This window comes from Beta vulgaris, chromosome 6 (assembly GCF_026745355.1).
Source record: "Beta vulgaris subsp. vulgaris cultivar EL10 chromosome 6, EL10.2, whole genome shotgun sequence".
NCBI lineage: Eukaryota > Viridiplantae > Streptophyta > Magnoliopsida > Caryophyllales > Amaranthaceae > Beta > Beta vulgaris.
The window spans coordinates 71,821,130-71,848,849 of NC_079207.1; the positions used below are offsets into that span (position 1 = coordinate 71,821,130).

The 27,720-nt window shown below is 33.2% G+C and overlaps 3 protein-coding genes and 1 long non-coding RNA gene across 5 annotated transcripts; 3 read left to right on the forward strand and 1 right to left on the reverse strand.

Annotated features, from left to right (window-relative positions):
* Positions 1-2,269: 2,269 nt before the first annotated feature.
* Positions 2,270-8,169, forward strand: LOC109135388 (uncharacterized). The gene is made up of 3 exons (XR_007275334.2): positions 2,270-2,502; positions 5,608-6,922; positions 7,828-8,169. It is a non-coding gene; the product is annotated as an uncharacterized LOC109135388 (long non-coding RNA).
* A 735-nt stretch (positions 8,170-8,904) lies between these two features.
* On the forward strand, positions 8,905-12,418 carry LOC104898000 (uncharacterized). 2 transcript variants are annotated; one of them, XM_010684990.4, is made up of 4 exons: positions 8,905-9,229; positions 10,466-10,598; positions 10,701-10,825; positions 12,003-12,418. In XM_010684990.4, the coding sequence occupies exons 2-4, from the start codon at positions 10,517-10,519 to the stop codon at positions 12,234-12,236; spliced, it is 441 nt and encodes a 146-aa protein (XP_010683292.2). In that variant the 5' UTR covers positions 8,905-9,229; positions 10,466-10,516; the 3' UTR covers positions 12,237-12,418. The 2 variants fall into 2 exon arrangements, with proteins under 2 accessions (XP_010683292.2, XP_048502481.1); XM_048646524.2 differs by lacking the exon at positions 8,905-9,229 and adding an exon at positions 9,747-9,771.
* A 697-nt stretch (positions 12,419-13,115) lies between these two features.
* Positions 13,116-15,419, forward strand: LOC104898001 (pentatricopeptide repeat-containing protein At1g59720, chloroplastic/mitochondrial). The gene has a single exon (XM_010684991.3). It carries the CDS (start codon positions 13,487-13,489, stop codon positions 15,323-15,325), a length of 1,839 nt encoding a protein of 612 aa, XP_010683293.1. The 5' UTR covers positions 13,116-13,486; the 3' UTR covers positions 15,326-15,419.
* A 217-nt stretch (positions 15,420-15,636) lies between these two features.
* On the reverse strand, positions 15,637-24,935 carry LOC104898002 (uncharacterized). Its single transcript, XM_010684993.4, has 4 exons — positions 24,183-24,935; positions 18,128-18,730; positions 17,015-17,303; positions 15,637-15,996 (listed from the first exon to the last, which is right to left on the reverse strand). The coding sequence occupies exons 1-4, from the start codon at positions 24,771-24,773 to the stop codon at positions 15,962-15,964; spliced, it is 1,518 nt and encodes a 505-aa protein (XP_010683295.1). The 5' UTR covers positions 24,774-24,935; the 3' UTR covers positions 15,637-15,961.
* Positions 24,936-27,720: the final 2,785 nt, after the last annotated feature.

The window sequence follows — 27,720 nt, forward strand, 5'->3', positions numbered from 1 at the left end:
TCTAAATTAATATGATCTTCATTACTTACAAGTCATAACTAAGGCTATGTTTAGTTCACCTGAAATTTTCTGATCTGAACTTATCTGATCTGATCTGAACTTATTTTTTCTGATCTGATCTGATCTGATCTGAACTGATCTGATTACAAGATCTTATCTTTTAGATTTTTCTCAATATATAAGAAAAAATATATTCATGTGGGGTCTTGTTTGATTCGTCTCAATGAGTACTTTATTAATATTCAATTATTATAATTTTTACTAATCTGTAATGAAAGATATAATGATTTTTAAATATAAGCATGATCTGAACTGATCTGATCTGAACTTATTTTTTCTGATTTGATCTGATTAGATCTGAAATAAGTAAAAATAAGGTGAACTGAACATAGCTTAAACCTAGCTAGTTTCAAGATCAAAAAAAGTAATATTGATCACGAGCGCTGACCTCTTAAAGTGTTGTTGTGAGCACTAAATATGATCTTTGTATTGTTGCGAGTTCTAAATTTGATATTTGTATTATTGTGAGCTTTCTCTTTTTTGATATTGATCTAATTAAATTTCATTTGCAATTAATAATGTTGCTTATAAATTTCGGTTTAAAGTGCTTCCAATTTCTCCTTTCCGTAGTATTGTACTATCATTTGTTGTACTTTTATCCTTTGTATTAGAAGTAGCTATCAAATTATAGATGATTAACAAGTGGAGCAAACCATGCTGTTTACGTTATTCCTTTTGGTATGTAGATCAATTGATCAAGTTAGGCTATGTTCTTTTCAACTTATTTAAGCTTTCTACTGCTTATTTTAGATTTGATTAGATCAGATAAGAAACGTTCAAATGAGATCAAAAAAATTCAAATTTCAAAAAAAACAAATTAGATCATATCAAATTAGAAAAAATCATATCAGATCAGAAACGTTCAGACTAGATTAGATCAGAAAAAATCAAGCCTTATCTATCCTTAATTTTTTTTCTAATTAATATTATTATTATTATTATTATTATTATTATTATTATTATTATTATTATTATTATTATTATCATTATCATTATCATTATCATTATCATTATCATTATCATTATCATTATCATTAAGTAATTGCAGACTTTTTGTCAATATCATTAAAATTTATAACTCCAACATTTACAACAACTACTACAATCTATTGTAGCATTACCTACTTTTTACTACTAATAAAAGTAAATAATATCAAAAACAATTGTAACCAACAAAAAAAAAAACAATAATAAAATAATGCCTCCAAAGTTCCAAGTCTATGGACTTGTAGCACACAATAAACAAATGAAATTTTATAAGTTGTCTTTGAAGATAATTGAATAGACAATAATATATTCGTTCTTCTTTGAAGATAATTTTTTTTTTGGCATTTGAGTACCAAGATTAATCGCATTTAAAAAAGGAAAGAGAACATGCTTTAATCTTCTTTATTTATAAGTTGTCTTAATTTACACTAATTAAGATAAATAGTAGTGTTTGGTTAGGTAGTGAAAAAATAGCTTTTAGTAGTATAAGTAGTGTATAGTAGTGTTTGTCAAAAGATACAATATGTAGCTTTTGGGTGGCTTTAGTGGTGTATAAAATATATATTGAAGTTTCGTTTTATTTTTTAACTAGTTATTTGTAAATAACTACTTTGACAACTTGTTTTACAGAACATCAATGTCCTATACAACTACTTAGATAGCTAACAGGTACACACCAACCACTAACAACTATCAGCTTAGCTAACAACTATTCTCACAACTAAAAACTATTGTTGCCGAACACGCCTTAAATCTTTATATGGCTCGAAAAAGAGTAGCTAGATATTTCGAAAACAGTTTTACTATAAAATCAAAAAAGTAAAACACCACGTATTATCCATAGATGAAAATATAAAGTATTATGATGAAAACAAAAATGCAAGTTGAAAGAAACCAACGCAATAATTCATATACTTGAAAAGAATAGATTAGTATTTCAAGTAATGAATGACTTTAAATTGAGGATACATATCTTATCCAAAATAAAAATTGAGGATGCATGTAAATGTCTATGTTTCTTTAGCTGAAAACAATCACATTGAATTGAAGAGAGTAGATTGTATTATGGATTAGCAAAAGTAAAAACCAAATTGTCCAAGTACTAGAAATAAATAGGCAACTTGACCAAGTAGCCAAGGACCTTTGCTTAAGTTGAGGATTCATACTACAAGGTGGAGAACAAGATAAGTACTAAGATTATATCCACTATATATATATATATATATGGAATAAAAGTGATACACACTTGCAAAAAATGTAGCTTTATTGGCAAACCACTCAAAATAATCCAGAATACAAGCCGTAAGCAAAGTTGATAACGATAGACCAATCAAACCCATTTTTTCAAAGATTGACTTTAGGACTAACGTTTTGCCATTTTCACATACAAGCTCCCCAAAATTGAGGAGTTCTGGAGTTTTTTTGGACAATTATGTCAAGAACCCAGAATATAAGGTACCCAACACCCATCTTATGCATCATGTCATTTTCTTGGTTTTCTTCCTTCACTTGTTGTTTCTTGTCTCCTATAACTTGCTTAATTTATTCTTAAAGCTTAAGGTTACCATAGTAACGTGGCACAAATTAGGCAATGAAACTCTACCACTACCGTTTTCTAATAGTAATTAATTTCAAATTTCATTTTTTCCCCTAACAAAAACAAAATTTCAAATTTCATTTTGTGTTTTTAGTACATAGTTTTTCCATAATTTTAATTCTACATTAGGGGAAAAAAGCCTAACGGAATTGGACAAATTTTGGATCAGTAAGGGGCGGAGCAGTTAACGAAAGCCATCTGATCCAGTTCAAAATCGGATCTGTTAACCGTTAACTGATTCGCTTTTTAGGTGAAGATTGGATTTGCTAATGGACCGGATTAGTTAACCATTAATAAATCCGGTTTCACCTAAAAACCAGACTTGTTCATATAAATTAAAAAAAGTCCATCAAAAATTCATCATGATATAGACAAATAAATGGCTTAAAAGTGGCCCCCTAAATTGGATAACAGCATATATAGTACAAAATTCACTAGCCATTCTAACATTAAATCGAAAGTTGTTGTGATTTTAAGTTTGAATATATTTTGATGATGTTAATTAAACACTTTATGCTATAACTTGAATGTATGTAACAGTGATCTAAGAATGGTATCGAAGTTGGATGTGCATGAAAGCTCAATCACTTGAAGATATGGAAGCTTATTAGGTCTAGTTATATTAATTTCATGTGTATGCAATGTAATTAACGTATTGGAATTTTGTGCTAAATTAGAAATATGAAATTACGATGATTAACTATTTTCTTAGAGTTAAGAAAATAGGTAATTATATTAATTTCATGTTTCTATATTTAAAGAATATAAAAGGGGATCGGAGTTTTTAATTTTGAAAATATTTTTTATAAAGATTTTCGAAAAAGAGTTTTTTAAAAATCGATTTTTAAATAAAATGTTTTTTATAAAACTTTTTGAAAAAGAGTTCTGGAAAAAAAGATTTTTAAATAAACGTTCTTGATAAAGATTATCGGAAATATTGGTTTATGAAATCTGATTTTTCTAGTTGGTAAAATATAGGGAGGAATCTTTATCTTTTAAAGAAAGCAAAAATAAGTTTTTATTAAATAAACGATAATCCTTGATTTGGAAAAGAAAAGATTTTATCCCTTAGTTTTAGGAATAAAATTATTTAAGAAGATAATCATATCTTTGAGAATAATTCTTATTCAGTTGATAGGCTATATAAGGGATAAAGATCAGAAGAACAATTCACGCTTTCAAATTCAGTTTTGATAAATTTTGAGAGCAGAAAACGGATCCCCATAGCACAGTGTATAGCATAGAGTTCCATTGAGTTAAAAGTTCTATATAACGATTGTATAGTAAGGTTCCTCGATTTGCTTATGTAAGAATCACACTTGTGAGGACTTAATCTTTCGGTGTAGTTTCATTATTATAGAGAGTAGTAACACTTAAGGTTAAGTGTTGGGAGCACTACTAGAGTTAATAGTGGGGGAATCATATTGTATCAAAAGTTTGGTATTTTAAGATTCAACTAATAAAAGTTGGATAGCTAATACTTCTACAATTGTGATTTTATCTCATTTTGAAACATAAGATGAGACAACGAATGAAACACAGAATTCTACCGTTTATCTTTCGAAGACTGTGTGAAAGTTGGATAGCTAATACTTCTTCATAATGTAATCGTTGTATTGGACAGTTTCCTAGTGGGGTACTAAGATTAGCCAGCCTTTGCTTGAGATCTAAGGGAGTAGGAAATGGCAAATACTATGTACACTTCGGTTGCGGAGAAAAGAGGAAATTTACAAAACCTAATTATGCTACGGCCCACTGTAATTGATCTGTTTGATATGATCAAGTTGAAGTTATGAACTTAATGATTTTCCAACTTCTGAAGCATGCATGAGTTAGGTATTTAGGTCTATTCTGGATTAATCATTAGATTTACTAGCTAGCCATCATCATGGTTACACTCCTTGAGGGTTTTATCATTCTTACTTATGCTTTGTTGTTGATGAAAGTGAGGAAGTACTTAGTAATTTTGTTGAGGGAAAGGACCCATAGCGTAGAATTTTTTATATAACTAATTAAAGAAGATTATCATTGAAAATTATCAGGCAACATTTACAATATGTAATAATTTGCTCTAATGAAAGTACATCAAAGTATCTAGCATGCATATCATAAAATTATCATTTTATTGTTGGTTTTGTTAATGTGCGACTAAGGATGGTATGCGTTTTGGACCTGGTTCAGATCGTGGATCTGGACCTTTCAAATCTTGTGAGTCAAATTAAATTTGGAGGCAGAGTATGGCAAATTGAACCTAGATCTCATTTTTGAGATCCATGTCCGACCAACAAATCCGTTTTATATTTTTAAATATATCAACATATATATAATTAAGTGATTATATAATTTCATGGTAATTAAAATAGTCTCATTAATTTTATTAAAATAAACTAAGTGATTGATGATTCTTTTCTAATAATAATTATTTTAAGTACTTTATTTTTTTAAGTAAAGTAAAGAATTTTGTGGACATGAATTTGACTCTTTTGGATTTAGCGGATTCGGGTTAGATTTTGGATCCATGTCTAAAAATACGGATCTGAATCCACTAGGATCCGGTCCGAATTCGATTCGGATTCGACCCGAACCTAGTTCATATCCGATGTGTTGGCATCACTATATATGACTCATATACCATATAACCATCTTGATACTTCTTTTTACATCAATATCAAAAAAAATTCTAATGAAGACCAGATAAGTTTAATCTTAGAAAATTTTCCTCATATACTCCTAAGGTTGACATAATTTTCAAATTACCTCTCAAATTTGGAAAATGCCTCAAGTACCCCTAATCATCCACAAATTTATTGTTGAAAAAAGAACTGCTTCTTGGGGGTGGGAATGCTAAATCTGCTCGAATCTTCATCTGTGTATCTCACATTTATATGTTTTGAGAACTTGATTAGGGTAATTTGTAAGTTTCTATATGTTTTAGATGATAATGGTGGTTGTCATTTACATAGTTTTGCAAGAACTATCAAAAGATTCAGAATATGTCTTGACATCCAGACGCTGATTGGCATCCGAAAATTAAGCGAAATCAAAGCACAAATCCCTGTTGTAGTGTGACCGAAGTCCAAGGATGAGTCGACTCAGTCATGATGTTGAGGATCAACAGCCACATTAATGAAGTCGATCCAATTAAGCAGATGTTGATTGAGATGACGCAAAGACCTTATTTATCGTTGACTTCGTGAACTTCCCGACTTCATGACGAAATAGGTAACAAAGTTTTATTTATTAATTTCTAATTGTCTTGCTTTTTCTCGTGGATATGCAACAAGTATCGATCCTAATGTCATGACCAACAAGCATGCATTTACCATGGTGTAAGCATATGTCAGTGACTTTTTCGAAAAGTCAAAGTCGTTGTGACAATCAAAAGTCTGTCACGACCAAATGAAGAAAGTCGTCTTGTCGTTGCGTCAAAATGAAGAAGGTCGTCGTAACAGATGAATAAGTCCGTCGCGACCAGAAAGTCCATCTAGACAAATGAAGTCGTCGCGACAAACAGACGTCGACCTAACAGTGACATCATCTTAGTGCCAGTCTTTAACCAAAGACGTCTTCTCTGTCACGAGCCGTCACCCGTATGTGCAACACATTAGTAAGCTCTTTTTACTTGGCGTGACAGTAAGGTAATTCTCTTTAAAATTACTTACATTTGTTTTGGTAAAACTCTAATTTAACATCATGGTATCGATTTAATATGTTTCGAATTCGGACATGACTAACTGCATCAATCTATTTGTTTTGAGATAAGACAAGTTTGTCAGGCAAATGGAGAATAGATTATAGCATCAAGGTTCTACACTATCAGCTACCGCCCAAGGACAATACTAAAGTCACATATGTCATCTAATTTTGTGGCTAACTTCAGTCCAAAACTAAGTTCGATGTGTGAAAACCTTTGTTTTATCCTAAAGTCGCCACAGGGGACATGATAGTAGATTTAATTGTTGTGACTTAGATTGTAACTTATGATATTTTTTGTCATGACTTTGAAAGTGATTAACAATCATGCATGCTTATAGAATTTGAGTACAAGGTACAATGTTAGTCAACGACATAAGTGTCATGGGGGATCGACATCAACTATGATTATGCACTGTCACTCAAAGAAGTCTAAAGATCTTAAGCAGATAAAGACGCTAGAAACTTCCGGTGTCATCATGACATGAAAGACATCCAAAAAAATCAGGCAAAAACCACATTGGGGGTTGATACCAGGATGACAACATTTGACATTGAAATGTCTTTGACCATTAACGTCGTCAAGTAAGTTGCAACTTGTGATCATTGTCGATATCACATAAGTATGCTACAAAACTCTTTCAATGTCATTGTTTTCTATGCTATGGTTTAGATGAATGTGATGAAGACTTATTACGTAAATTATTCGTCACACCTTTTTTTTTGACAGGAAGAAAAATAATTTCATTGATAAGGGATAGCCAAACGGCACTTACAATCAATTGCTGAAAAATCGAAAATTCCAACATAGGTATATAACACCATAGAAAAATAGCCTTAATAAAAAACTTCATCTGAAGCAATACAATCTGTGAGTTCGCCCTGATTCGGCTTAACTTCCGCTGATGCATAGTCATTAGGGTGAAAATACTTCCTTTGTCTTCTAGATTCTTACAGAGAATAGTGATTGTTAGATCTTCCTTCTTCATTAGACGAACAAAAAAAGAAATGGAACATCCTAAAATAAATACCATCTTAATGATGGGATATACTTATTGGAAGCAATTAAAATGGTTTTTGGGGCTTACCACCGGTACGAACACCAGTGGAAGCCCCTACAAAGATTCACAATTGAGACCAAGAAGAAAATTGATGAAAAAATAAAGAGAGAGAAGAAAGAATGAAGGAAAAACCTTCAAAAAAGAAGAAAAACCTAGCGACGGAGGCTAGGAAAAAAACCCTCCCAAGGAGAAACCCTAGAGGGAACCCAACAAAAGGTATCTAAACAATATTCGTCACACCTTACCATAACGTAATTACACTATCATTTACTCTTGTTTTGTTTAGTACCCCAATGACAACTCTTCTGTGTTGAAAAGTGACAAAGAGGTTATCATTTTCGCTTGAACTAACGTCAATTGCATGACTCCATTCTTTCACCAAGATTGCTTATCAACGATAAGACATTCAAAGCTAACATCAAAATGTAGATTGAAAATCGTTTGACACAATGATGACAAGTTCAACGACAACGACGCTATGGTCAGGATAGTGATGACAAGAATCAATTGACGAACGGGACTGACACCCATACTCAGCACTGTGACGATCCATGCACATATCAAAACATCATCAATGAGTACTCAATCCTAAAGTCACTCAATCTTATAGTACTTTCGTTCCTCCTTCATTACTGATTTTATTCGTTTCACTTTATTTTTTGCAATTGTTTGTCTCAGTTACTTATACCTTTATGATTCTCACCATCTCGATCTTACATATCATTAATCTCGTTGTTATCATTATAAATGTCATTGTTATCATTATTTTAAGTAATTTTGTTTTTATTAAATATTAGAAAATTAAAAGCCACGTGTTAAGAACATAAGATTGGCGCAAAAATAAGAAATATATAAAATATGATAGCTCAAATTCATGACAATGAAACTACTAAGTTCGGATTACATTTCAAAAAAAGCTAAGTGCGAGATTCAAATTATAAATTTAGATTTGGTATACCTCTTCCTACCGAATTTCAAATCTCTATAGCTATTTGAAGTTGCACCCTATCCATTTCTTTTTTGCGCAAGTCATTAAACATATCACAATCTGCTCTACTTGGTCAATATATCATTGAAATCGGTATATCCAACTCATACAATCGGATGAAATTTTGGAGTGTGAATGCAGAAACCAATAGCCAATTGATATAGGACATCCATGTTGGCATGTTTGACAATATTTTCCATCTCCTTTTAAGGGTTCCAAAACATCTTTCAATTGTAGTATAGAGAGATGAGTGATGATAATTTTAGAAGTGCTCTTATAAATAAATGACTTGGGTTATATAATTATTTTTAGTAATAATTATTATTATTATGATTATAATCATTGTTGTTGTTATTATAACAATGATAATAATAATAATTATTATTAAAAGTTATATAAAAGTAGTGATAGAAATAAAATGATAATAATAGTAATACTATAAATAAGATCTCATAATGTATTGCATAATACTAAATTACAAACGAATAATATAATAGTAATGATATATTTTATAAAAGATAAGATCTTGTAAATTAGATCAGATCAGAAAAAATAAATTTAAATCAGATCAAAAAAATAAGTTCAGATCAAATTAGAAAAAATGAGTTTAAATCAGAAAAAATAAGTTAAGATCATAAAATTTCAGGTGAACTAAACATGTAAAAGAAATTATGAAATTTCGTTTACACAATTACACTAGCTAGGTCAGTCAAATACTCCATAGTCCATACATTTTATCGTTTCACTCACACTGTCACACACGCCAATTTCAATCTGAAATTTCGTATTATCGCTCCTCTACCTCGTGCTCGAATTGCGCAGAAGCTCGTTCCAGCCTTCCAGGTTCTTCTTTTGTTCCTTAAATTAATCTACTTGTTCAGACGATTTTTGTTATTTGTTGCGAATTTTGGTGTCAAATTACGATTTTTAGATCTACTTCATGTGATTATTCATGCCATTGTTTGTTTTTATGCGGTTGTTATTGTTTGTTTCATGAATTCAACCTATTTTTTCTTTATCTCAGATACTTGGTTATTTCATGTTTTTATGATTCGAATTTCTGGGTATAACTTGTTAATTCATGTTTGTTTGTTTCATGGAACTAAATGGTAAACTAATTTATGATACAATTTGTAAATGGGCATATTTTCATGCCATTGTTCACTTGATTAAATCATCAGATTAAGTTTTCAAGTGTTGTGATCCCTGGGCCCTGGGTGGCTGCCCCTCTTACCCTCGGTGAGGGACGGGCCTGTAGGTATTGGAGGAGAGAGAGAGACAGAAGGTTAAGGGCTTAGTGGAGATGGCGGCACCTCGAGGTTCAACATGACTGTTGAGGATGGCTTGCTGGGAAGGGCTGGTACTTAATGTGTCATTGAGTAGAGGTGGAAATGTTGGTAGATGGAAAAAATCAATAGAATGCTATAAACTGGCTAGTTTTTTAGAGAGAGTTTGTTCCCTCTAGGTTTTTCCTTGGGAGGGTTTCTTCCTAGCCTCCGCGGTTAGGGTTTTCACTTTTTTAAAGCTTTCTCCTTCTTTCTTTCTTCCTCTTCTTCTTCCTTCATCCTTTTCTTAGGGGCTACCACTTAACCAGTGGTAAGCCCCGAAAAATCCTATTTATTTGCTTTCAATAAAAGTTCCCATCTTTTAGATGGTGATTTTTTCTAGTATGTTGATTGTGTTGGTTTTTGAAGAATTAGGGTTTCACAACTTCTGTAAAATTATGGAAGACTATTGGAGTACGTTCATCCCAAAATTTCCGCATCTGCAGATCGTATGCCGAACCAGAGCGAACTCACAGATTGCATTGCTTCAGATGAAGATTTTTATTAAGGCAAAATTAAGTCAAATCTGCGATGTTTACATTTTTAGGGTGATATGTATTTCTATTAGAATTTTATGTTTTTCAGAAATGGCTTGTAAGTGCCGTTTGGCGAAATATTAATGAAATCCCTTTTCTTTCCGTCAAAAAAAAGAATGCTATAAACTGTGACTTTCTACAAGATTTTGATTCAATGGTTATATTTGCATAATTTTGAGATTGTATTGGATTTGAAATATTTCGATACCTTGGTGCAGGAAACTTTTTGGTTCGTTCTTGTTATCTAAGTTTGTCAATCAAAATACATAATGAATTTCGCTGCATCATTGTGCAAAAGAGTAAACCTCAGGGAGCTGATCTCAAATGTTCCTGTTTATGCTAATGTTACTGGTACTGCCCTTTCATTGTAGTTAAGTGATCATCTGCCCTTCTTTGTTCTGCGGATCGAAGTATTTGGCTTTTAATGTTGGTTTTTGGTGATTATGGATGTAGATGCTTCTGGGGCAGGCTTGGCTTTAGTATTTAGAAGGTGGGCCACTAAGAAGTCAGCTGGATCATCAAAGAATGGAAGAGATTCCAAGCCTAAAAATCTTGGAGTGAAGAAATTTGGAGGCGAGGTATAGCACATCTTCCCATCTAATAGAACTAATAATTTGGTGCATTTCTTTGATGTAGTATTTCTGTTTCTTATATTCCCATATACTTCTATATACGAACTGCTGTTAAGTACTCGTATTTAATAATGAACTGTATGGAAAGTGAATGCAGGGGCTTGCCATAGTAAAAGTAGCAAATGAAGCACTTATCTTTTCTTGTTTTAAGGGCACTCTTGCTATGTTGTTCCCTTATATATCTCTTACTACTGCAGAAGTTCTATTAAACCAATTTCATATACATAATTTAGTTAAATAATATTCATGTTTTCGTTACTTTCACTTATTTCAATCATCGGATATCATTTTTCTTGAATAAGTTTTATGCTAGATAATGAATTTTCTGGTTTAATGTGTGCTATGTTAACTTTTGCACTCCTCCATGTGGGTATACCTGTTATAGAGTGTGAATCTTTTTGGCAACACAAGTGTGTGCAACTGATGAGTACTTTTCTTTGTTTGCTCAGTTGTATGATTTGTAAGTAACTTGGTAAATCTTTCCTTTAAAAAAAAGATAAAAAAGATAATTTGGTACTTGTTATATCTCGTATTATGAGCACTAATGGCAACCCTATCTTTGTAGTTGTGGACTTCTCCCAATTGCCTTCACGTTTTGTATTGTTATCATATCTTTTGGTTGCTTCCCCCCCCCCCCCCCTGTTCCCTTTCTCTTTTCTTTTTCTTCTTGAATTAGGTTGCTTCACTGACATATTTTTACTCAAATTGCCGTGGTCTTTTTAATACCTCTTGATGCAGAATTGACAAAATAGTTGATCAACTAGTGAAGACTTCTGAACCAAACAATAGATATTATTGCTGAAGAAATGTACATTTTGGTGCTGAAAGAAAATAGATCACTGAAAATGATCTTCAAGAACTTTGGGAGTGACCTTTAGCTCCATGTAGAGTTGGCAATCTTTGAACCAACTCGATATCCCTACTGACCTGTAGTTATTGAGAGAATTCCGAACACAACCAACTTAAGTTCGACCCAAATGTCATTATTTGTAACCATATGAAGTTCAACTATATATATGATATAATTTGAGCACTGAACTTGACCGGAAACCATGATCTTTTGATCCAAATTGCCAACTCTAGCTCCCTTGAACTGATAATGTCTTTTGGTGTTTGCCTGCAGAGAGTTATACCTGGTAACATCATTGTTCGGCAGAGGGGAACCCGATTTCATCCTGGAAATTATGTTGGGATTGGAAAGGACCACACTCTATATGCACTGAAAGAAGGGAATGTTAAGTTCGAGACTCATAAATTGAGTGGTCGTAAGTGGGTACATGTTGAGCCCAAGCATGGACATGTGCTTCATCCTGTTTATGCTGGCGTGCAGAACCCTCAACTAAAGACTGCAGCTTAAGATTAGATTACCTTACTTTTTAACATTCATCAATCTGTAAGCTCTGTCGAGTTATATTAGAAGTCCTTGTTTTAGCCTGCTGCATCCCGTTTCGATCTTAGTTTGTTTGCAGATTTTATGCCTGGAATAAACTTTAAACAAGGAAGCTAATTTAATGATGGCCTTAAGTGTTCTTTTGTTCCTTTCCATTAGCTTCCTTCGGAGATTGATTTCATATAATCTTTTCTATTCTATGATGCAGCTGCATAAAGCAGCATCATTTCAATTATCTAATTTGTATTAGTATCTTAGAACTTTACCCAACATGCTTTTATGGTAACTAAGAATTCTGAATCCTGTTAGGAGTTGGCAAATTACATAGTTACAAATAGAGGAGGAGAATGGTTTCATAGTGAAAAGTTAATCATTACTAGTCTACCACCCAAAAATGGATTTCGTTTCTCGTGGATTCTGTTAATTGACGGGGAACAAATTGAGGGAGTTAATTACATGATGGTAACATAATTTGGGGGGATCATACCAAATAAGAAAAAAGGAAGTAGGTAATTCAGTATTTGATTCTGTGTCTTGACACCTAAAATGTAAAATTTAGAGAGATCACACCAAATAAGAAAGGAAGTAAGTAATTCACTATATGATTATGTGTCTTGATACCTAAAATGTTGAACTAAACATGCCCTAGAGTGGAGAAATGATGTATGCCTTGTTGGGGAGCTTCTCCTTTTTTGGTATAAAGGACAATTTTTTTTAAGCTAGATGACTTTGCTTACCGCTCATTATTTTTAAATTCATATAGTTATTACAACTTCTGTACGAAAATGCTTCTTTCTAGAAAGTTTATATAGTCATAAATAACAAATATATTATTTGGTCTTATATCACAAAAGAATCTCAATCATTTATTCATACCATAGGCCGCGACGAAAACTCCGAAAAATGCTGCCTTGAGGCTTTACATACACAAATAATCTCATCCCAAAGAAAAAGAGAAGAATGGAGCAAAACACGAGCATTGTGGGAATTCCGAAATCCCAAATCCAACTCACTGATTCTTGAATATACACCAGAGTTGTAGAGGGGGAAATTGAGAATCTCTTCTTGTCAGAGGCGAGATGTCAACACCACTAGGCTATCACTCGCTGCTCAAATTGTATAATACCGATTGGAATCCATACCCATCGGGTAACATAACAAATTTAATAATGTAGAGGAATGCTTGGTAAAGCTCCATCCCAACACCAAATTTCAAAATGCTGATAGCCTCCACAACCAGCCTGCCGTCCGCCCACACTCTCTGTTCCTCCGCCATTACCACCGCCACCAACAACCACAATCATGCCCATCTTCTCTCTCTCCTCAACCACTGCTCTTCCATGACAGAACTCAAGCAAATACACGCCCAAATTCTCCGCACAACACCATCCCACCACCCCAAACACCTCCATTTTCTTTACAGCAGACTCCTTCATTTTACATCTTCTTCTGACATTCACTATTCTCTTAAACTTTTCTCCCATATTCAACACCCCAATTCCTTCATTTGGAACACCCTTATTAGAGCTTGTGCTCAAAGTCATACCCACAAAAATCTTGGGTTTCAACTTTACTATCACATGTTGAGTGAAGGAAGTGTGAACCCAGATAAACACACTTTTCCATTTGTTCTTAAAGCTTGTGCTTACTTGTTTGATGAATTTGCAGGCAAGCAAGCTCATGCCCATGTTTTCAAATTTGGGTTTGATGCTGATGTTTATGTTAATAACAGTCTTATCCATTTCTATGCATCTTGTGGGTTTTTAGACTGTGCACGCCAGGTGTTCGACGAAATGCCTGAAAGAAGTCTTGTATCGTGGAATACGATCATTGATGGTTTGGTTCAGTCTGGGGAGTATGATATGGCGTTGAGGTTGTTTAGAGAGATGCAGGGTTCGTTTGAGCCAGATGGGTATACATTACAGAGTATCATATCTGCTTGTGCTGGTTTAGGTGCTTTGTCTTTAGGGATTTGGGCTCATGCCTATGTTTTGAGGGCTTGTGATGCTAAGCTGGGTGCTGATGTTCTGCTGAACAACGCATTGGTGGAAATGTATTGTAAATGTGGGATGCTGGATTTGGCCAAGCAGGTCTTTGATGGGATGATAAAGCGCGATATTAATACTTGGAATTCCATGATTCTAGGACTTGCTATGCACGGGAAATCTGAGTTGGCGCTCGAACATTTTGATGAAATGATAAATGGGGAAGGCCTTATGCCGAATGCAATCACATTTGTAGGAATTTTGAGTGCATGTAATCATGGCGGCATGGTTGAATTAGGTCGCGAGTGTTTTGATAAGATGGTGAAAGATTACTCCATAGAACCTCGACTAGAACACTATGGATGTTTGGTTGATCTTCTTGCTCGTGCTGGATTGATTGATGAAGCATTGCATCTCGTGTCAAACATGCCCATAAAACCCGATGTTGTTATATGGAGAAGTCTTCTTGATGCTTGTTGCAAGAAAAATATAGGTATTGAATTGAGCGAACAAGTTGCTAAGAAGATCCTTGAATCAGAGGGAGTTGCCTCCAGTGGTGTTTATGTGCTTTTGTCCAGAGTTTATGCCTCGGCTACTCGATGGAACGAAGTTGGTCTAATAAGAATGTTGATGACAGAGAAAGGCATAAGAAAAGAACCCGGTTGCAGTTCCATGGAAATCAATGGCGTCAACCATGAATTTTTCGCAGGGGATACTTCACACTCTCAATCAAAGGATATATATCGAGTTCTAGATGTGATAAATAAGAGACTGTACTCAGCAGGATATCGGGCAGACATATCACAAGCACCCTTGGTGGATGGTGAATATGAGGATCAAAAGCAAGATGCTCTTAAGCTACATAGTGAAAGACTTGCCATTGCTTATGGACTTTTAAATCTAAAACCCGGTGTTCCCATTCGTGTATTCAAGAACCTTCGTGTCTGCAATGACTGTCATGAAGTTACCAAACTGATCTCTAAGATCTTCGCTGTTGAGATTGTTGTGAGAGATCGAACTCGATTCCATCACTTTAAAGACGGCACCTGTTCCTGTGGGGATTACTGGTAGCATGTGGTGTATATAATGCACTTTGTATATTTCGTTATACTTCATCCGTTCTAAAATAAATGAAACATTTACCATATTAGACTGTTTGTTTTCACTTCTCCCTATCCCTCTTCTCATCATATGAGTCCTTTTTCTTTCTATCTCTCTCCTGTCATAGATCCCCATTCCAAGGCCATACGTTTCATTTAAAACAGAACGAAGGAAGTATATCAGTTAAACAATCCGAAAAGTTTCGGAGAGACGAGTTTGGAGATACTGTGTAATACATGCTAATTCCTTTACTCATTGACTAAAAATATACACAAGGGGAATGAAAAACAACCAACCCAGACTAGAAATATATATTTACAGAAAGCACCATGAAACTGCCAGTACAATACAGCTTTGACAAAAATCAGGCAAGTCCAGAAGGCCAGAATATATGAAAGAATTAAGGGACAAACACTACTTCTAAACACTTGACAGCTTTGATATTCAAACCTAATTCTAGTATCATCAATTGCAATGACAATATATAGTTTCCCATTCATTAAACATTACAAGGAAAACCCTACATAAAAACTGTACAAAACTCGGTTTCTTTTGTGTTCCATGATGAGATATGCCAACCACCATTACCAAATCAAACTTGGCTCATCATAATATTCCAACTTTTGCAAATTCTTCTGCCACTGGAGTATCAACAAACCATCATCAATTTAGTTCAAGGATTCGTAGAAATTGCTCAAGAGAAACATTGAAATCGAAAATAAAATAAAATGAAACACACAAAAATTACAAAAATAAATGTTGAACTGGCATAAATGCACATAACCAACATTAGTGACTTAATATACAACGATTTGCGATTCCTTACTACCTCCACAATCGGCCACACTTGGGGGTGTTCTATTGAAGTGATTTTGATTCATATGAACTTAGCTCAAGAACTTATTGGAATTTATTTTTTCACAAACAAGTCCAAGTAGGTCGAACATACTAATACCTCGTGCATTTTGTACAGTGTTGTTTAATTCGCCAAAGCCCTAGTGATATAAAAATGACAAGTTGTAGATACAATTGCAGCATGCTTTGGGGACAATTTAACCAAACTAATTTAACCAAACTAGTGAATTGTGTTGCAGTAAATTCTTATGCCACAAAATACGCAACAAACAGGTATTATAATCATGAGAAATCATAATGTCACCTTTGCAAGTCTAGCTGGTTTTTAAGAAATACAAACATATAAGAAGAGCATGAAATGAAGGATAGTAAAACTAGGTGCAAAACAGTTACTCATCAAACCTAACAAACCAAAGAATTTCTATCCAGTATTGAGAATGCTCTGAATGATAGGCAACTCACAAGTTTGAAGTCTAGATCAGAAAACAACTGACCATAAGTAAGGTGAATGGAGATCTCAACCCACAAGGAAAATAGCCAACTAAGCCAATAACTACGGATTTTACTCACAAGGAAACCATGACGATACCCCAACCTAGGGGTCATGACTGATGAATATCGAACCACCAACCTCAAGGTTGAGGTGGGAGCTGTACCATTGAGCTCCCATTTATGTCTACCAATAGTTGATACTTGATAGCATCAACACAGAAGGTCGACAAGGGGTGTAAGGTGAAATGTACGTAATCAACAATGCAAACTTAAAACTGTAAAGTATTAACGAGGTAGAAAAGAAATACATACATCTGGAAGTAGACGGAACCACAACAATGTGCATGGTTGCATTGTTTGGGGGAAGCTGCAAGCGTAGAGGATACAACTTCCCATTCAGAGGGCTACGTGTGCATACTATAATATCTTCAAGGCCTGTCTCTTCCTCCAATTTCAATGTCAGCTCAACAACACTGTGGCCTTTAAAAGTAAAGGAGTTACCCTCACCTTCATCATCAACACCACCATAATCATCAGCTATATGGTAGTAGATCAGCCTACCATCATGCTTAGGCGGCGAGTACGTCCCAGAGACATTTGACTGTTTCATATCAAAATCCATGAACAAATCAGCATTTTTGCACTAAACAATCATATCTAATCATATTCCATATATACCGAATCAACAATCATGTCAGATACCCTTTTCCTAGAGTAGATAATAGAGATGCTCAACCAAAGACTTCCTGATCAGCAATTCAGGTTACTAAATACTTTAATCTCTTGGGTAGTGTCGTGTTCGACTTACTTTGACTTGTTTTAGAGAAACAAATAAGATCATCACTAATACTTCCTTCGTTTCATAATACTCGTATCAAAATCCAGGAACAAATCAGCTTTTTTGCACTAAACAATCATATTAAACCATATTCCATATCTACCAAATCAACAATCATGACAGATACCCTTTTCTTAGAGTAGAGATGCTCAACCAAAGACTGCCTAATCAGCAATTCAGGTTACTATATACTTTAATCTCTTGGGTAGTGTCCTGTTCGACTTACTTTGACTTGTTTTAGGGAAAAAAAATAAGATCACTAGTACTTCTTCCATTTCATATTACTCGCTACACTTTTTTTTTAAGCAATAAACTCTCTATATTTCTCTCCTCTCACATTATATTATTAAAAATTATATTTTGAAACCTTACCTTAAGATTAACCAAACAAAAATTAAGATCAAGACATTTATCTTAACAATATTTATCTTTACACAATAATAATTCAATATGGTCAAAGTTGAACTTTAAATAATATAAAAGCCAATATAATGCAAGATCATGACATCTATCTTTACAAAATACTTAGTATTTACCTATACAAACATAAAATATTAACCATCAAAGTAGTGCATTCGATAACGTACCTCTTGTTTCTTAAACTTATCCGACCCAAAAGAATCCAAATCCTCAACCTTCTCCGGCCCACGACCCGGAACAAACACGGGCTTATTTTCTTCCTCAAACTTGGGCTCAAATTTCTCATGATCATTTTTCTTATCATCATAATCCGAAATCTCAAGAATATCAACATCCCAAAGTACCCAATCTCTAGTAGCCGTACGATGAGGAACATCATGAGTAATAGAATTTCGCCACGGTGGCAAACCACCATTGGCCCGAAGGTAATTTCCATACCTAGTTTTTAACTTAACGTGGGACCCATCTCTAGTGGGTTCCCACTCAACTGAAGAATCAAGCCTAGTTGGCAAACTTTGAACCACTTTCCTACCTGTCATCCCAAGTAAAAAAGGTAGATTTGATGCTGTTAAGTATTTTCCATAACAGCTTTTTAAACGGATTGCGTTACCCGAACCTTGAACAAATTCAAGTACCCATCTAGCGTTTCGGGCTGACCCGTTTCTGTCTTGTGTAACGGATTCTTCGTCTTCTTCTGCGATTAAGTATTTGTCGTGGTGGCTTTTTAAACGGACTGATTTTGCGTTGTAGAATAGATCCATACCTGATCTCTGTATGTTCAAAGTAAATATTGTTTTAGTTAAAATTACAGTTTAATTAATTTATAAATTAATTAAAAATAGATGGATTGATTTTGAGTGATTTGGAGGGAAACCCAGTTGAGAGAAGGGAGTTTTGTGAAATGGGTTGGTGTTAGAATTTGAGATGAGTTTGTGAGGAGAGAGAAAATGTGGAGGCGGTGAGGTGACGGTGGGGAAGGAGATAGAAATTAAGATGTGTATTATATTGAGTAAGAAAGTGGTGAAAAAATTGACAATTTTGACCGAAGAAAGACAAAGACAGAAGTTTTAGCATGCAATATTGAGGAAGACAGACTGTTTTATTTTATGTTATTACTCGTTTTTGTTCATGTCGTAATCTTACATCTAAATGGACCAAGTCTATCCAAGTTGTTTTGGTTTTTTTTTTTTTTGGTTTTTTGGTGAACAACCAAGGTATTCACTGCCGATAGCAGTGACTAATCCCCTCGTCCCGGGTGCTCCACTTAAGGGTAAAGGGCTGGCCAAGAATCTCTTTCCATTCCCAAAGGTTGAGGATCGAACCCCCGACCAATTGGTTAAGGGACAAAGTGAACAACCACTATGTCAAGACCACTTGATTCGTTGTTTTGGTTGTTCATTTACCTTTCTTCTTTTCTTTACAGCTATGGCCTATGAGTAGTAACTGTGATGAGCGTGTCTTGATTGTGAGTTGTGACGACTGTTATTGTTTTTATCTTCTCTGGAAATTATTTATTGTGTTCATGTACACTATGCAGTGTACAGTTTGCAGACTGTACATGTTTACCTGGTAATAAGTTATCAAGTTTGTTTTGTATTTTGACAAGATACTATAAATTTCACCGTGAATACATTCACAATCTTACCATTATTCAAAAATGAGTCAAAATATGTTTTTTTATATACTTATTTTCATCTAAGTTTTTCGTAGTTTAAGCTTACTCTCAATTCAGTTTAAGCTTACTCTCAATTCAATTTAGTTTCTCTCAATCCAAACGAACAGGACCTAAAAACATTACATGTTATATTTAAATTAATAATATTGTTATAGTAATATTTACTCCTACTCCTACTTCTACTAGGTGTTTGTTTCTATTTGATACTAGTTACTAGGCCTAGAATATACCCCTGATAAGGAAAATTTTCATTTATTAATATTATACATTAAGATGATAAAACTTGTGGGATTAAACTCTATATTATGCAATTTTTATTTTTTATTGTATGTGGATCGCATGGAGTAAAACGCCTTTAGTGAGAGCATCACGTACGTGATATGATTTTTCATTACGAACGTCTTTTAATGTATTAGTATAGATAGATGACTGAAATTAATTAATGGTTGAAATTTAATTTGACATGTGAAGGCAACAATCATTGAAAAATAGATAGAGTAAAGTTTAAGGTCACATTTGTGATTAAGAGTTAAATACTAAACTTTGTCGAGCTAGCTCTAGCCTAAAGTATTTGCTATATTTTCATTAACTAATTGTTTCTTTTTTATTGTCACATTTTCTTATTTAAGTACTTGACCAATGAATGAATTATTTTTTTTCGCTTATTTAGAGTAATACTTTTTTCTTTTTTCACTATTTCCACCAAAAAAAAAATTAATGTTTTTCCGCCAAAAAAAAAATCTTTTTCCAACTTTCCCCCTTATTTTACATTAAATGAAATTTAAAAAGGTTAAAAGTGACATTGTCTAAAATCTTGTGTAAAACGCGCAAGTAAAAAGAAGGAGGGAATACTTTTCAATATATATGGTTTGTTTTGTTTATCTAGCTTATATTTCATGATAACAAAAAAATAAGTTTAGAATTTAGATAATAAGGTTTAATAAGTTCAAATAAGTCAAAGTTCAATGCATCAAAAACAAAGGTCAAAGTCAAATAAGTTTAGATGAGTTAAAAAGAACAAATCCATAGTTTTTTTTTTTCACTTGCTTATATGCATGTAGAATTGGACCATTGATATATTATAATTATCAATAAGTTAAAATTATAAAACTTAATATTTAAATATATAATATGCAAACTAATTAAATAAAATAGAATTTCACATAATTCTATATTCCTTACATGTAAATAATCATATGCAATGATTAATACAAAATATCAAAATAAGGAAAAGTACTAATCGAATGGATTAAGACAAATATGTCGGCTAATAACTTGACCTAGACTTATACGTACCAATTTATTACTTATCAAGTTAAATTTAATCTAGTGGTAATAATTGTATTTTCTATCTTAATGTTGGGAGTTTTATTTTCATTAAAAGCACTTGGAGGGCTAAGCTCCCTAGCTTTGGTTGGAAACCTATTGAAAATTCCAACCTATATCACTATATGAACCGTTTGTCTTTAGAGTTTGTCTTGTAAGAGACCGCCTACTTTTAAATTAAAATTAGGCAATGGTAAGCCCAATATTAAAAAAAAGATTAGCACAATAATAATTAAGTTAATTTCTTTCAATAACTAGTTTAATTCATTTAGTAACTATGTCTAATTTTATATTAAAATTAGACTGTTTCTTGTAATAATTTTTGTTGTCTTTAAAAAGAAGTCAATTTTATAATTTCATAAAATAAAATCAATGGCTAACTTTGTACTACTCTAGATACCCACGGCCCACGGCCAAGTAGCACCAAAGGCGGGGTATCAGAGCACATGCTTTTTTAATAATTGATTATTTGAAGTGTTCAATTTCACAATCATATTAAATTGTCGATTATATATAAGAACATTAGGTTATATGATTGATTGAGAGATTCCTTTTAATAATGTAATGATCAAATTAAACTAGTGCTAAATTTGGACTTTTAGTAGACCCCCCATTGTTTTTGTTTACTTGTCTTCTGCACTTTGATTCTAATTGGATATTTGATTCCTTCCTAGTATCCAATTACAAAGTTTTTCACTAAGCTATATAATTTGAACTTATATAGGTGCATTGGAAGTAGTTGTGAAGTAAACTTCGATGGAAAGTGTTCACATAAGTTTTTAGATAAATTTTACAAGGGGTGTGTTAATTAAGATCAAAATTGTTAAAATGATGGAGGAGAGAAAAGTCAAGTTTTTCAGAGTGTATTATGCAAAGTAATAAAGTAGAAATTAGTCTGAGAAAATACGATAAATAAAAAAAATCAACAAATTCATTCAAAAAAAAATTCCCAATTATATATTATCTTACGACGCGATAATCAAATTTAGATTTAATGCTTTGTCTGTAACCCACTAGAGGCTCGAAAAACAAAGAGATAATGTGTATGGACGAGATATCCAGCAACAAGATTTGACTTTTACATTTTTTTAAGTACAACTTTGACCGCTTGTATATTTAATTATTGGTTGTTCACGGTAGTACAAAAATTGATATTTTGAAAACATACATTAAAATAAATCCATTAATATATATTTTCATATACTATAAGGTAAAATTACGATTAAAGTGAATTATGTAAAAGTGAAATCGAACCATTATAAAGATGGGTTAGAACTATAGTGATATTCGCGGACCGTGATGGTAAAAGAAGCTATGCAAATGAGGGGACAACAAAGCGGTACTATTAAGCAACTTATCATTTCAGGGCAAAAAAAAGGGGACAAATTTCCAATTATTAAGCACAGTATTACTGTATTAGTACTAGATCCATTTATTTAGGCAAAGAGTACTGTAAAAAAATGTTGAGATGGTATACAAGAACACGCAAATTCGTCAAAACCAAATAAGAGACGCGAAAGTCACTACTTCCTCTGTTTCTTTTTACTTGCAACAGTTTGACTTTCACGCTTGCCAATGTATAATTTAAACCATCAATAAGTTTAATTACCGATAAATAAAAATTATAAAAAGTATATATTCGGAAAATATACATTCAGACGAATCTAACAAGATTCCACATGAATATGTTTTTCCTTACCTATAAATCACCAAACATAAACGAAATAGAGTTGGTGAATAGTGTAAAAGTCAAACCGTTGCAAGTAAAAAGAAACGGAGGAAGTATATTGCAATATGCATTGAAAGGTCCGCAAAACAAAGCAGCAAGAAGCTAACAAAGTCATCCATTTTAAAGTGATGAAATTATATGACACTACATTACTCCATCAGCCAAGAGACGTCACATGGAACCTCTAATTTCTTAGTCCTATTTTAACATTTGCCAGTTGAAAAAATCAATGTCATGCTTAGATTAACCTTTAAAGTTGCTAATCTCATTTTTACATTTAATGAAAATTAGGGAAATGTTTATATGTAACTAATAAATTGTATAATACTATGTTTTATTTAGGGATCTTTCGGACTAAGAAAATATGAACTGGACTGAATTGAACTAAGAGAAATTAAATTGAACTGAAAATAAGTCTAAAAAAATACGGACTTGATCAATTTCTACATTGTTGTATCTTGTGAATATTTTTAGGGAAGTACAAACATGTAGTGGGGAGCATAATTTTATGAAAGTTCATGACAAATATTTAGGAGCTATAATAGGTGGTAAGATGACAAAAATAAATGAAAAATTATACGATCTATATTTAACTCATAAACATTTAATTTGAAGAAGGATCAACTCTTAAAACATACCATAAAAACCTTTCAAAGCATGATGAGCTCACATTTGAAAGTTGAAATTATACAATTACTTTAACTCTTTTTTTGTATGTTCAAGTTGATACCCTTCCATATTTTAATAGTTGTTTCATTTTATGTTTGTCAACGCTCAATTTTGTCTTATAATTATTATAGTGCCTTTTACTAAAAGAAAATTAATATTTGTTACTTTAAATTTGAACATAAAGACAATCCAATTTACATAAGCACATTTGTTAAAAATATTAGTAAAATATAACATGTGCATAGTAAAAAAGTGAAACTAAATACAAATACTACTTTCTTGGAAAAGGTAGGGATAGCCTTTTATGTATCAAATTACACAATAACAAATCACCATCATTTGCTGATTAGTTCTAGTCTTCTAGAGTTATTGCTAGATTTTTTTTTTTTAATAATCAAGGTATCTATTGCCGATAGCAGTGACTAATCTTCTCGGCCCAGGTGCTCCACTTAAGGGTAAAGGGCTGGCCAATAATCTCTTTCCATTCCCAAAGGTTGAGGATCGAACCCCGACCAATTGGTTAAGGGACAAAATGAGCAACTACTATGCCAAAACCACTTGATTGTTATAACTAGACTTTAAGTGTTCAATACTTCAATTTCAATCTCATCCTCCATCCAAAACAAAAATCCACCCTATTACATTTACCAATATAACCTGTAAATTTCTTATTAATTCAATTAATTGTCTTGAATATTCTTATTTATCCTTTCACTCATATTCAAACTTTTCTAAGTGCAACTAAAACAAAGTCAACCAAACACCATTCGTACAACTCATGCTAACACATAACTGAAATAGACACTTTTAGAAAAAAACATACCTTCTTGGTAAGTAACCGTGGCGACATAGTAGATATCACAGACAATGGGGAATTCGGGTAAGACTCGCCCAAATCATCCGAATAAACCGAATTGAAACTCGAAAACGTCGAAAGGGCATCCGTATTCGACCCGAGATCCGGAAGTGAAACGGGTTCAACGTCCCAAAATGTCCAATTATGTGTACCACCCGTAAGGGGCGTATCATACGTAACAGAGTTCCTCCAAGGCGGAGTCCCACCATTTGCGCGCAAATACTTGCCTTCTATAGCACTTCTAAATTTTATTTGGAACCCATCACATATGGGCTCCCACTCGACTCGAGTTGGATCGACTATCGATAATTGAACGACTTGTTTACCCGTCATTCCTAAAAGAAATGGGGTATCTGATGCGGTTAAGTAGAGGCCCGAGCTCAAATTCTTGAGCCGAATCGTATCCCGATTGTGGGAACACAATTCCACGATCCATATGGCTCGTCGAGATGACCCATTTCGACTTTGACGTACAGTTTCATTGTTTTCATCTCCTACTAAGAACTTCTCTAGGTGGCTTCGGAGTTTCACTGCTCCAGTCTTGATTAGAAGGTCCATGAATATGGCAAGAAATAATGTTTGTTGAGAATGAAGGTTGTCGTAGTGCTATGCTAACTTGCTAAGTGTTGTTATATGGTGGAGTTTTTTTTGTGGGTGGGTGTTGATACAAAAAGGCGTGATTGTGGAAGATATTGCTTGTTGTGTTGTGTTGTGATTTGTTAATTGTAATACTAGTATATGTCTGTATGCGTGTCTTTTTTTATTTACCAATTGACGTAAAAAATATGTTCAAACGAGATGACTTTCATGGGGGATGGGTTGACTCAGAAATTTCGACGTTGGATCATAGTAGTTGCCTAGATCATGTTTATCTCTAGTCCAATGTTTCGAGATGGCCCCCATGAGGCTATGGTCCCAATCTCCATCAATTATTGAAATGAATATTAAATTAGATTGGCCAAAAACAAAGTGCGAGATGTTCCAATAGTTTATTGTAATTATGTTTAGTTCACCTTATATAGTTATATATTGATTTAAGTTTTTATTTAACCCAATGCAAACTTATTTGACTAAGGTTTTTTTTTATTTGATATGATTTGAACTTAGTAAAGGTTAAAAAAATATATGGACTTAATCCACGTTAAATTAGAGTGAACCTATTATTAATACATGTGATTTATGAAATAAATGGTCACTATATAAAAAAAATAGATTTAAGTGATGAGTAGATATAAATTGTAAGAGAACGTATTGGATTCGTCCGACCATAATCTTGGTCGGACGACTTTCAGGTGGTTCCAATTTTTTTTCAGGTAGTCTTCATTTTTTTTCAGGTGGTTCCAATTTTTTTTCAGGTAGTCTTCATTTTTGTTTTCAGTTAGTCTTCTTTGTTTTTCAGTGGGTTTTTGTGCTTCAGTTAGACTTACTTGGGTTTCAGTTGGTCTTTATTCTTTTTCAGGTAGTCTATATTTTTCTTCAGGTAGTCTTCATTTTGTTTCAGTTAGTCCATTATTTCTTTCAGTTGGCCCATTATTTCTTTCAGTTGGTCCAACTGAAAGAAAAGAAAGTCCAACTGAAAGAAAAGAAAGTCCAACTGAAAGAAAACAAAGACCAACTGAAAAGAAAACAAAACACTGACCTCTGCTTTTTCTCACTTTCTCCTTCTTCTTCATTCCTCTTAGCTGATTTTTTTCTTCTTTGTTAGATTATGAAATTATTGCAGCTCACTTCAACTTCAAGTTAAACAATTTTTTTTTTGATAAAGTAGTAACTATCTTAACAGAGAAAGACAATTGTAACACAAAACTCTGATGACATGCTGAAATGCAAACTTAAGCTTCTGTGTTTGCCTCCAGCAACATGGCGTAAATCCAACTGAAGTTCATCAAAATTCCTTGAAACAGACAATAAAGTTAATCTTCTTGCGCTGCACAAGCTTAATGGTCACATCATCGTCTACAATTCGAACATCGACTTGTGTGTCCTTACACTTCCTTTGGATCCATGAGCTTCGGAGTTGGTTAGCAGCTAACCCATCGAAGTCCCCATCTGGGTCGGGTTTTACCACGGCCAGCCATCGTTACAGTTACTGCCACTGAGTATAGTATCCTGTAGTACTCTTATGAAGAAGAATAAGAAAGAGGAGAGAGAATGTGACCTAAAAAGTGAAACAGAGAGAAGATGTATTGGGCTCAGCCCGTCTGACAGTAAACAATACGTCAGACGGTCTGACCCAATACTTTCACAAATTGTAAAGTTTGACTATGTGAAAAAAAAAGTTTAATATGTCACAAAGTGAAAATTTCATTATGTATGATATACTACTATGACAAAGAGTGACTAAATTGACACATTAAAATTTAATTTCAGTCAGGAGTATTTAATAGAAGCAATATACTTCCTCCGTTTCATAATACTCGCTACATTTTATGATGAAATTGTTCATCTAACAATATGAACACAGTAAAATAACTTTGAATGTTGCATCAATATGCGTAAAGAGAATACATCAAGAAGTTTTGAGAGAATATAACTCTCTGAATTTTTAGAGAGAGAGTTGTATGTATTATGAATATTATTCTGCAATTATTACATCCTTAACTATATATACACAGCAATATAAGCTAAAGGAAGAAACAAACTAAAATAACTAACTCAAGATGAGCTGTACAAGTTTGTTATTTACAAGTAACATAATAAGCTGAGCTGGCACAGTTTGTTAGAGCTGGATGAACTGCTAGCTTATGTAGTGTTGCTGATGCTTTGCCTTTATCTTCAGTAACTTCAACATTATACATTGTGGAAAGTTTCACATTACTTGTTACATTTCTTTTTTGGACAATAAACTCTTTCTATTTTCCTCTCACATAAGTCCCTTTTCTTTTACTCGCTACCTCTCTTCTTCGAAAATTGCCTAAAAATCCTGTGAATTGAAAAGTGTAATTAGTAATATGAAACGGATGAATATTCAATAATAAATCAATGCTAATATAGCATTCGCTCAAACCACTGTCCACTAGTGCAATGAACTCGGCACCCTAGGTAATACTCCTCTAAAAAAAGGTAATATATATTCACCCCTCTAAAAAAAAAGTTAATATATATTCATTTTAAATATCAATCATTATGTTAGATGCGAATGACTATACTGACACATTAAAATTTAATTTTAGTCAGGAGTATTCAATAAAAGTAATATACTTCATCCGTTTCATAATACTCGCTACACTTTACATTGTGGAAAGTTTCACATTATTTGTTACACTTCTTTTTTGACAGACGAATGAATAGTCAATAATACATCAATGCTAATATAGCATTCGCTCAAACCACTAGTGCAATGGACTCGGCACCCTAGGTAATACTCCTCTAAAAAAAGGTAATATATATTCACCCCTCTAAAAAAAAGTTAATATATATTCACTTTGAATATCAATCATTATGTTAGATGCGATAGGGGAAAAGTAAGAAACACATGGTGAAATTCACTATTTTATTTGGCAAT

What these genes read in the sequence shown, in the direction of transcription:
- LOC104898000 (XM_010684990.4), top strand. Translation starts at nt 10,517, where the DNA reads ATGAATTTCGCTGCATCATTGTGCAAAAGAGTAAACCTCAGGGAGCTG. An exon ending in TGTTTATGCTAATGTTACTG is followed by an intron (nt 10,599 to 10,700) that starts GTACTGCCCTTT and finishes TTATGGATGTAG; the next exon opens with ATGCTTCTGGGGCAGGCTTG. An exon ending in TGAAGAAATTTGGAGGCGAG is followed by an intron (nt 10,826 to 12,002) that starts GTATAGCACATC and finishes GTTTGCCTGCAG; the next exon opens with AGAGTTATACCTGGTAACAT.
- LOC104898001 (XM_010684991.3), top strand. Translation starts at nt 13,487, where the DNA reads ATGCTGATAGCCTCCACAACCAGCCTGCCGTCCGCCCACACTCTCTGT.
- LOC104898002 (XM_010684993.4), bottom strand. Translation starts at nt 24,773, where the DNA reads ATGGACCTTCTAATCAAGACTGGAGCAGTGAAACTCCGAAGCCACCTA. An exon ending in CACGGTTACTTACCAAGAAG is followed by an intron (nt 18,731 to 24,182) that starts GTATGTTTTTTT and finishes TTGAACATACAG; the next exon opens with AGATCAGGTATGGATCTATT. An exon ending in GGTTCCGTCTACTTCCAGAT is followed by an intron (nt 15,997 to 17,014) that starts GTATGTATTTCT and finishes TTGATACTCCAG; the next exon opens with TGGCAGAAGAATTTGCAAAA.